We start from the raw sequence: 11,860 nt of genomic DNA on the forward strand, positions 1-11,860 counted from the left end.
GGTTGCAATAATTCTAGCCTTTCTATCGATGAAGAAATCTTCTTTCGGCTAGTTTGTTAAAATCCAGGATAATCCATCAAAGTCGGAGAGCTTATTTCTAATGGGGTATCCTATCTGGTATTCCACTCCTCCTAGGCACCTGATCCCACCTCTGGTGTGTTCAGGGGTCCGTGTTTGCCCAACTATCTATTTTGTATTGCTTATAGGAGTTATGAGATTGATCACTGTTCGTTATCTTCATCTTGCATGTTTAAATGAGGGGATAGTTGATGTGGAAAATGTGGATGCCTCCCTCCCCTCCACCCACCCACCCCCGAAAAAATGTCCGAGTTCGCGACAACAAACTCCCTTCAACCAATTGTTATAACGTGGATCTAAGCACAGTTAGCAGATCTGATGTGATTATAGTGAGTGTAGTACCTGAACTTTCCCCGTTCAACCATGTAATTATTTTCTTATATTCATCATGGACCTTTCTGTGTATATCCGTAACAGAAATATCACTTATCCATATTTTGATATCAGTTAAATTTGTCCGACCAGAATTGATATCTTCATTTGCATACTACACTTCTGTGCTGAATATGGAATCATCTGTAACATGATTGAGGTACAATCATGCTATCTACCAATAAATACTTATTCTACCATTGTGACAGTTATTGCATAGATCAAAGAAATACCGCAGTCATTATTCTGCAATATACCTTCATATGTATGAACTGATTATGAGAATATTGATACGCATCTCGCTTGGACATCGAATTTTGCTAATGCAACAATACAGTTGATGATTGACAAGTCATTTTAATCATAAAAATCAATTCATTAAAGACTAAAGAACGTTTGTCATTCGGTATAAATCAATGGCACAAAGAACTAATCATGCTTCTACCAGAAGTATTTAATATGCATAGTATGGGGCATGTGCCATACGTAAACAGGTAAGAAAAGACCAACATCCGGTGTATTTTTAGAAACAGAAGCATGTGTATGTAAATTTTCAATAAAAACATGTATTGGCGATTTCTACCTTTTCTGAGTCTAGTAAGGCTTCACGGCGCACGGTACATGTAGAGTTGGAATGAAGAATTTTAATTATCATCCACCAGAAGGAAACTCATTTTAAAATTTAAAACAGAAGAAGTACAGTCTGTATCATACGGTGAAGTATCCCAGTCACGTGCTTTCTTTGGTGGCGACGGGTGCCAGACGAACCAAAGAATCGTCTTGGCCTTATATCAAATTGATTTCATGACATAACGGAATCTGGTGTCTCAATACAGGCCATTGGCGAAATAATAACTTATGGATCAGAATTTTCCCCTCTGCTACGCCTCGGTTGACAATGGTTTCCACAGGGTGAAAATTTTCAATGTTACCCTCAACTACATGCAATAATTATATAGTGTCATGTTTGACTTAATTGTTCTGCACAACACACTAAAGTATGATGCTCTCTCTCTCTCTCTCTCTCTCTCTCTCTCTCTCTCTCTCTCTCTCTCTCTCTCTCTCTCTCTCTCTCTGTGTGTGTGTGTGTGTGTGTTTGAAAGAAACAAATAAATTCCATCCGCTTGGAACTGTGTTCTGGTTGTAGATTTTGAATTGGTATATGTCTTTTTGTTTTTTGCGGGGAAAAGAGGGAATAGAAAAAGTGAGAGAGAAAAAATTGAGTCTATACGCCAGTGGAGGAAGAGGAATAACTGCATATTGCACTGTCTCATAACTGCATATTACACTGTCTCCGATAAAACTAATTCGTAGTCACAGTATATAAAGAAGAACTGAACGATTGATATGAAACACGTCAGACAGCTATCAACTTAATGACAGGTGACAGTTGATATGAAACACGTCAGACAGCTATCAACTTAATGACAGGTGACAGTTGATATGAAACACGTCAGACAGCTATCAACTTAATGACAGGTGACAGTTGATATGAAACACGTCAGACAGCTATCAACTTAATGACAGGTGACAGTTGATATGAAACACGTCAGACAGCTATCAACTTAATGACAGGTGACAGTTGATATGAAACACGTCAGACAGCTATCAACTTAATGACAGGTGACAGTTGATATGAAACACGTCAGACAGCTATCAACTTAATGACAGGTGACAGTTGATATGAAACACGTCAGACAGCTATCAACTTAATGACAGGTGACAGTTGATATGAAACACGTTAGACAGCTATCAACTTAATGACAGGTGACAGTTGCAAATGAGCAACATATAACGACCATAGAATTTGCGAAAAGTTTACTTAAATAAAACGGAACTTCATAGTTTATTGCTCATATCAATACAATTAGCACTATCAGTAGTACAATAGCACAGATACAATGCATTACATTGCAGAAAAGATATAAATACAAATTGCAATAGTTTTATGAAATTTTCAGTAGCATATATTGTCAATGCATAATTACTATACGTTATAACTTTACATCACAGAACTGTACACCTTTTAACATGATTTGATATGTTATATTCAGTTTCTTCAAGATTGCTTAGTCTACAAAACATTTTATATTTGTATATCTTCAAAGCAATGAAGGAAATAAAGTTATTAAGCAGGCGTATGTTTTGATTACATTCAAAATAAAAACCAATAACAATACTTTTCCATTGAATATTGACTTTGCACGCCAAAGATACGATACCATATTCCAAACCAATGAAACATTTTTACACTCATACATGTATATAAGGTGTCTCATATCTTCTGTTTCTAGACACAGAGAATTTGTCAGAAGATTCTTTTCAAAAATTAAAACGAGACTTGAAACCCTTGTCATATTTAATTTGTAAGTAGTCTTTCTCGATTTAGAATTGATCATACGCAGAATTGTAGCATATCATGGTGCTGCTGATCATACGCAGAATTGTAGCATATCAGGGTGCTGCTGATCATACGCACAATTGTAGCGTATCACAGTGCTGCTGATCATACGCAGGAATAGTAGCGCATCATAGTGCTGCTGATCATGCGCAGAATTGTAGCGTATCAGGGTGCTGCTGATCATACGCAGAATTGTAGCGTATCAGGGTGCTGCTGATCATACGCAGAATAGTAGCGTATCAGGGTGCCGCTGGTCATACGCAGAATTGTAGCGTATCAGAGTGCAGCTGATCATACGAAGAATTGTAACGTATCAGAGTGCTGCTGATCATATGCAGAATTGTAGCGTATCAGAGTGCTGCTAATCATACGCAGAATTTTAGCGTATCAGAGTGCAATTGATCATACGTAGAATTGTAGAGTATCAGAGTGCAGTTGATCATACGCAGAATTGTAGCATATCAGAGTGCTGCTGATCATGCGCAGAATTGTAGCGTATCAGGGTGCTGCTGATCATACGCAGAATTGTAGCGTATCAGGGTGCTGCTGATCATACGCAGAATAGTAGCGTATCAGGGTGCCGCTGGTCATACGCAGAATTGTAGCGTATCAGAGTGCAGCTGATCATACGAAGAATTGTAACGTACCAGAGTGCTGCTGATCATATGCAGAATTGTAGCGTATCAGAGTGCTGCTGATCATACGCAGAATTTTAGCGTATCAGAGTGCAATTGATCATACGTAGAATTGTAGAGTATCAGAGTGCAGTTGATCATACGCAGAATTGTAGCATATCAGAGTGCAGCTGATCATACGCAGAATTGTAGCATATCAGAGTGCTCCTTGATGTTCGTATTTTATTTTTGTTTTACGGTCCTTCGAAAATGTTCCACTCATATTGAAACGCCACCAGTTGTAGGTCAAGCACCGCAAATTTAGACCTATGCCTAGTGCTTACGAACGTAGCAGTGAAGGTTCTTTGTCGTGCCAACACCTCCCATGAGAGGAGACATCAATTCTTAAGGTTATATCCGAAAAACTCGCGACCACCCTGAATACCAAGCGTTTGGCGAAGAAGCATCACTACTTATTTTTACTTCTCGGTTTTCATTCTAAACACGTGGTAGACGTAAAGCAATGATGACTGCGAACAAAAGGTGGCAAGTTCTTCAAATTTTTTTCAACTTCTTGTTGAATATGCAATGATATCAACGTAAGCAAATACCACAATTTTCTTTCTCTAGACAATGCAGATCAGCCATCTTTGTGCCCAGTCTGAAAATCGTTTTGAAAAGGGACCATTTAGCATACACTGTAAAGCTTGAGCCCGAAATTTAAATAGCTGCATCCGTCAAGGATTTGTTGGAGGGTATGTAATCGCAAAACCTTGACTTGTGAGGCTGACACTGAGTGAACTATAATGGTTAAACAAATCTTTATTGACTGCAACATTTATATAATCGTATGCTGAAATATAATATAATGTATTAAACGGAGATGTGAAATAATGGAAATGATTCGTATGATTGGATATCTTTATCGTTTTACATGAAAACGTTCAATAAATCGGACTCTGTACAGTGTGTGATATTTAGATAAGCCTGTTCTTGTTCTACATACACAATCTGTCAAAATCGGTCAAAATGTGGAAAACTCTTGTTCTAGGTAAGAGATCATATTTGTTATTACTAACTCAGATATTTTATTAACTATTTTATGAAAGCATTGAGAGACATGTGTCACCTGATCTACACCTGTAATTTGCTGAATGTTTCAATCAAAGTGATCCAATCCCTGATCATTGACAACGGAACCGTCACAGCTTGCGCGTTACAAGTTATCTAGAGGAACCCCTACGCTTGATAATGATGTCATTTTGCATTCTGACATCTATATAGCTAGGTCTATTTCATCTTCAGACTGGCGATGTTACACCCCCAATGTCCATTCCTCCGAGATCGTAGCAGAAACATATAGTTTGATCGTTATGTTTACTCTGTAAAATTGTGTTCACATAATACCCCCCCCCCCCCCCCCCCCTTAAAACGCATTTATATTCTAAATCGTTTGAATTTCTCTATGTGTAATAGAAAATTAAAGATTTTGAATCTAAACGCTTAAATGTTTAGATTTTAAACACAGATCTTCTAAACGTGTAGATACATGTACGCGTTTAAACTCTAAACACATGAATGTTTAAAAGAGTAAGGTCAAAGTTCATCTCCGTTAGCCAATGGTGACGATCCATGGTGTTTATCTGTTCACGACTGGCGTAGTGTTTTATAAACATTTTTTGTTCATGAAAAAAGCTACACTGATGTAACATAAACAGGACCCTACAAAAACAAACTTTTCACACCACGAAATTAAAACACAGGAGCTTGAATCCTTAGACACACTGCCCCTCAAACAACCAAGATAGTAGCGCCGCAAAATATGAACAAGTAATCACAAAGCAATACAAAAATGATACATCTTTGTTTTAAAATAGCCACTTTTTCGTGATCAACCATCTAGCAATGTTTACTTTTCTATAAACGGGACATTTTACGTTGGAAGAGCATAGAGCGACTTGGCCATTCTGTGATTCTACCACGGTTATTACAAATATTAAGGAAAGCCTCGGTCGTTATTCTGCGATATACCATCATTCGTAATATGTGTAACTGATTATAAGAAAATTAATACTCATCTCGCTCGCACTTCGTATTTTGTTAATACAACAATAAAGTTGATAACTGATCATTCAATTTTATGATCATAAAAATTAATCAATGTTTGTTGTAAAACAAATTCATAAATGACCGAAGAACATTCGTCATTCATTACAAATCAGTCTTCTGCATTCCGAGATCGATACACATGTAAACATGTTGTTGCACAAACAAGTTTTTTTTGGGGGGGGGGGGGGGCTGTGTATCTAAAGCAGCTGATATAATCCGTCAACACCAAATTAAATTCTTGAATTTTCTAAAAATAGATCTAGAATACCCCTACCAGCTCACCCTTTTCGTCAGCAAAAAACAAGTAGGCCCAGTTCGTTTCGAAAACTGCCATAACGTCACAGTGACCGAATTCCTAGCTACACGATCCACTGTATATTTCTGGGTTGTAGTAGAATAGAAATTAAAGTTCTTGTTTTCGTGTATATTGCAGGATAACCTTCTCGGTTTCGATATTACGATGGAAGTGTGTGTAACGATTTAACAGTTTAACGTCTAGTTATCACTATGCAGATGTACGACTTAATGCCAAGTTAACTGTTAGTTAAGCATAACTACACGAACCCTCCCTACAACTAGGTCCTTGACTCTTTACGTTGGAAGTGTGTGTAACGATTTAGTTAACAATTTTCACTTTTCTATAAACAGGACATTTTACGTTGGAAGTGTGTATAACGATTCTTACATTTCTATAAATAGGACTCTTTACACTGAAAGTGGGTGTAGCGATTTAGTTAACAATTCTTACATTTCTATAAATAGGACTCTTTACACTGAAAGTGGGTGTAGCGATTTAGTTAACATTTTTCACTTTTCTATAAACAGGACATTTTAAGTTTGAAGTGTGTGTAACGATTTAGTTAACAATTCTTACATTTCTATAAATAGGACTCTTTACGCTGAAAGTGGGTGTAGCGATTTAGTTAACAATTTTCACTTTTCTATAAACAGGACATTTTAAGTTTGAAGTGTGTGTAACGATTTAGTTAACAATTCTTACATATCTATAAATAGGACTCTTTACGCTGAAAGTGGGTGTAGCGATTTAGTTAACAATTTTCACTTTTCTATAAACAGGACTCTTTACGCTGGAAGTGTGTGTAGCGACTTGTCCAATTGGATTCATACAACACGGGTCATCCTGTTACAATATCTTCCACATTAAGGCGTCCTGGGCCGAGGCTAACGTGAGTCACTGGGACACTATATACTTTAGCAAAACATTAAGGACCACCACGCTCTCACATGACCGGAAGCCCTCGCCCAGAGTACTATGACCTTCTGAATTTAAAATGAGTTGGGGTCATCTACACCTTAGGACGTACCAGTGTATCAAAATTGATGTCTGTCAAGCAAAAGGTTCTTAGGATATTGAGCAAATAATATATTCCTAGTATGTACAGAGGAATTAGACTCGTGACCTCTGACTTTAAAATCAAAAGCAGTCATCTACTTCCTAGGTAAAATCAGTGTACCAATTTTTATGTCTGTCAAGCAAAGGGTTCTCGAGAGTTTGAGCTCAATATCTTATCCAGTATGACCTTTGAGCTTGTAACCTGAAAATCAATAGGGGTCATCTAATCCTTAGATTGTGTTAGTGTGCCAAGTTTGATGTCAAGCAAATTATTCTCAAGATATAGAGCAAACAATATCTTACTATGTCCAGTTTGACCCTTGACCTTTAACCTTGTTACCTCAAAATCAATATGTGTCATCTTTATGTTAGAGGAAATCAGTGTACCAAGTTTGATATCTGTCAAGTTAAGGGTTCTCAATATACTGATCGGACAATATCTTCTTATGTCCAGAGTGGATTGGCCCTTGACATTTGAGCTCAAGTCAATAGGGGTCATCAACTATCTAGGGGCAACCACTGTACCAAGTTTAATAACTATCAAGCAAAATGTATATAAAGGTTCCTTATGTATTGAGTGGACACGACTTTACACGACTTACTAAACACGATCCTTAAATCAGTTGAGAAGCTAACGTTGAATTTCAAATACATGTATTTTGAAAATAAAGCCACTGTGCGATTTTTAAATTTTATTTCGAAAGCTTAAAATTGTTTCATCATTTCATAAAGCACCATTTATCTAAGAAGTTTTATATACAGAGACTGAATTCATATACAATGTAACAGACGATAAAAGACAAGTTACCAAATCAATCAAAAAAGTAATTCTGTACAACTTAGTATAATTATTTACACTTGACTTTAAACTCTTGAAGGTTTTCAGATATATACTAGCGGAAAAAAGAAACTGTGCAGCATAAAATTTAGTATATTTTTTCTATATTTATTGTTTATATTTATAAAATCTAAACAAGCGATAAATGTGATGTTTTTGAACAATATCGGATAGTACCCGAATCAGATGCACGGATTTTTTCATGTTTAGTGAACACATGTTGTTTATTGAAGTGTTCGTACACACGAGTTTTAATGGCCAATACTGTTTGGAGTAAGAAGTGTAAAAGGTTTGTTTGGACACTATTCGTTAAGGAAAGCACTTTAGTTTTGACAAAATTTACCCTTCTGTCATGCCACGACTCAGTGAAAACCAACGTAATCGTGCTGTTGGGATGCTTCAAGCTGGAATGGCACAAAATATCGTAGCAAGACACTTTGGAGTTCATCGGAACACCATCTAGTCATTATGGAGACGTTTCCAACAATCTGGAAACACTCGGGATCGACCACGTTCTGGGCATCCGCGTGTGACATCTAGTCGACAGGACAACCACATTAGACTTGTGCACCTGAAAAATCGTTTCCAGACAGCAAGTTTGACTGCTCGTAGCATTCCTGGACTTCGACCAATCAGTCCACGAACTGTGCGTAATCGTCTGCGTGAGTACAACATCAGACCAAGACGTCAAGCGGTGCGCCCAATACTGCTTCAACGTCATCGTATCGTTAGACTAGCGTGGTGCAGACGACATCTGCGATTCAGAATACAGGATTGGGCAATATTCTGTTCACTGATGAATCCAGATTTCATTTGGATAGCAGTAACGGCCGTTGTAGAGTGATTCGTCGCGTTGGGGAGTGGTACCAGGACGCTTGTGTTGTGCAACGTCGACAATTCGGTGGAGGTAGCGTTATGGTATGGGGTGGAATAACAGCACGTGGAAGGACCCCTCTACAAATTGTCAATGGAAATCTCACCGGCGTACGCTATCGAGACGAAATTATTCAGCCCCATATGATACCCTTCATACGAGACAGCAAAATCACATAACTCTGCAGCAAGACAACGCAAGGCCACATGTTGCACGTGTAGTCAGGGACTTTTTTGTTCAACAGAATGTCAATGTCTTGCCTTGGCCAGCTGTTTCTCCCGATTTATCGCCGATCGACCACGTCTGAGATGAAATGGAACGACTTCTACGCCGTTTACCGAATCAGCCAGCGACATTGGCTGATTTAGGCCAGGCTTTAACCAACATCTGGAACAACATCCCTCAAGCATTTCTGAACACTTTAGAGGCATCAATGAGGCGCCGTTGTCAAGCATGCGTGAATGCAAATGGTGGTCACATGCGTTATTAACTTTGTTAATTCAAGTTCGAATACCAGTGTCTTTCGAGTGTGCTGAAATTGACGTTATTCGACGTTAACATTAATGAATTATGAAATGTTTTAACGAATACATTTGTTAATAGTATTACAAATAGTAAAATTTGTTCATTGTTATTTTCTATTATTTTTTCATACATTAAATAATGCACAGTTTCTGTTTTCCTCTTGTATAGAATAGGTAACTATCCATTTTTCAGTATTTGGTGAAAATTTAGGTAAGTTTCAGAGTAGGTTTATAATGATAATTTTCTTTCTAACAGTATACTAATGTTCGATGATTCTAGTTACATTTTTCTTTCTAACATCGCTACTGTTCCATGATTCTAGTTTCACTTTTCTTTCTAACAGTGCTACTGTTCCATGATTCTAGTTTCACTTTTCTTTCTAATAGTGCAACTGTTCTATGATTCTAGTTTCACTTTTCTTTCTAACAGTACTACTATTCCATGATTCTAGTTTCATTTTTCTTTCTAACACTACTACTGTTCCATGATTCTAGTTTTGCAATCAGAATTTTCTTTCTAACAGAACTACTGTTCCATGATTCTAGTTTCACTTTCTTCCTAACACTACTACTGTTCCATGATCTTAGTTTCACTTTCGTTCTTAAAGTACTACTGTTCCATGATTCTAGTTTCAGTTTTCTTTCTAACAGTACTATTGTTCCATGATTCTAGTTTCAGTTTTCTTTCTAACAGTACTACTGTTCCATGATTCAGTCCTCCCTGCTATCCATTGACGATGCTGGCGAGGAGCAGTTTATAACTGGCTACATCGGAAGACTGGGGGCCGGTGAGATAAAAATAACAGCTCATTGATGCATAAAACTCAGTACGGATAATGTGATTGGCTGATCACGGTACAATAAAGATTAATATTAGGGAAATTATCTTTCCCAAATCACAACCATTCACAAATTCCATGTAATATTGATTGACAACTTGAGCTCAGAAAGTGATAATGTACACGTTTGCTTTCGGTATATAGGCTTTATCAAGTTATTACTTACATGTATAATACCCAGAATTAATATGTTATCATAGAAAGTTCCTATGTTATTTTGCTAAAAGTAACCTTGCTTTGAGCAGGTGCGTTCTCCAGCGGGTCCCTGTGGATAGGGGGCACCAGTATGTTCTCTGGGAGCTGGATTTGGACTCAGACACGGACAGGTCTTACTTACACCGCGTGGGCCCCGGGCGAACCCTCCAATGATCCCCTAAACAGATGTATAGCCGTAGGATTCAAAACTCAATTCAAGTGGACTGCCAATGTCTGTGAACAACTGAATAATTTTATTTGCGAGTCGCTGTAAGTTGTATTAGATTTACATATTTGTAAAATGACATAGATAAATACTGGGCGGTCATGTGAATTAGCCAGAGAGAAGATATCTCTGGGATAAGAAAGGAGAGTCTTGGACGGGGAAGACATTCTAATAGTAACGTCTTTTCAGTGGCGGATCCACGGTAGCTATGGCTATCCTTCCCACTTTTTATCAGATAATATTGCAGAAAAGGTCAAAATAGCGCATTTTGAGGGTAGATCCTCCCCGTTTCAAAACTAAAATTAATTGAAGACCCGCCCCCTCCTTTAAAAGAATTTTCGGGATCCGCCCCTGTGTTTCTTGTCTAATTTTACAACTATCGCCAATAAATGTGAAGTTTACGAGTGTTAAAATAATAACATCCCAGAGTGACACTTCGCACTTAATTCCGTAGCTGTGTCATGTGATCCGAAATACGACTTCGGGTTGTCTCGATCTGATGGAAATGACCTTGGTGAGACAACGAACACCACATATTTAATCAAGTTTCCAAAATTTAAGCATATTTTTATTAAGGATTCGCCTAAATTTCCCGTAGGACAGGAACTAGCTTAAAGAAACATAAGATAAGTTTCCACAGAGAAAACCCGGAAGTTTGCTTAAATCCATGAAGTTTCCGCCAAGTTTCCGTTGTGTTTTGGCTTTTTAAAGTAGAATGGGATTGTAGTGAATACCGTTACATACACGTCACGATTTGAATTATATTAGATCCTTCTTTTGTAGGGCGTAGTCAGAGCTGAAGGACTGTCTGGTGTTAGAGATCGCGGATGTACATGTAACATAATAAATACCGTTATAAACACCGGTATATGTGAATTAGTACGCTCAGTTAGTACCGACAGGGAAGAAAAAAAATCAATTAGAGTTGGACATTTTTACACCACACAAGTACCGTCACGGAAGTTATTAAGAAATAAACTTCGTTTGTGAAAATACGTGAGGGTATGAACTGCGCGCTTCAAGCCAGCATGCTTCGTTAACGCGCTTCAGGCCAGCATGCTTCGTTAACGCGCTTCAGGCCAGCATGCTTCGTTAACGCGCTTCGTGAAGTAGGCTGGCGTGAAACGTTGCAGTTCATATTTTCATGTATTTTTAAAAAAAAAAAATTCTTATATTTACATTCTACTTCCATTTCTGTCGGAATTCTCAAGCTATGAAATAGACGTACTATATCTGTATTCATACGCACATTGTTTACAATTGCATTTGTATTCACAGGGATATGACTCTCGTTACAATTTGTAATTTACCAATGGTGAGATCTACATGTAAGAAATGTCCTCTAAGAAATGAGCATGCATGTATAGTGCTTTGTTTGTTCCTCTGTTGATTCACGTTCCATTCGAGAATTTTTCAATTATAATAGAGACATCACT

The 11,860-nt window shown here is 37.7% G+C and overlaps 1 protein-coding gene across 1 annotated transcript; it reads left to right on the forward strand.

Moving 5' to 3' along the window:
• The first annotated feature begins 4,428 nt into the window (after positions 1 to 4,428).
• LOC125658784 (perlucin-like) lies at positions 4,429 to 11,292 on the forward strand. Its single transcript, XM_048890203.2, has 5 exons — positions 4,429 to 4,516; positions 6,652 to 6,761; positions 9,859 to 9,952; positions 10,249 to 10,468; positions 11,208 to 11,292. Exons 1-5 carry the CDS (start codon positions 4,495 to 4,497, stop codon positions 11,212 to 11,214), a joined length of 453 nt encoding a protein of 150 aa, XP_048746160.1. The 5' UTR covers positions 4,429 to 4,494; the 3' UTR covers positions 11,215 to 11,292.
• The last annotated feature ends 568 nt before the right edge of the window (positions 11,293 to 11,860 follow it).

Source organism: Ostrea edulis, chromosome 9 (genome assembly GCF_947568905.1).
Source record: "Ostrea edulis chromosome 9, xbOstEdul1.1, whole genome shotgun sequence".
Lineage (NCBI taxonomy): Eukaryota > Metazoa > Mollusca > Bivalvia > Ostreida > Ostreidae > Ostrea > Ostrea edulis.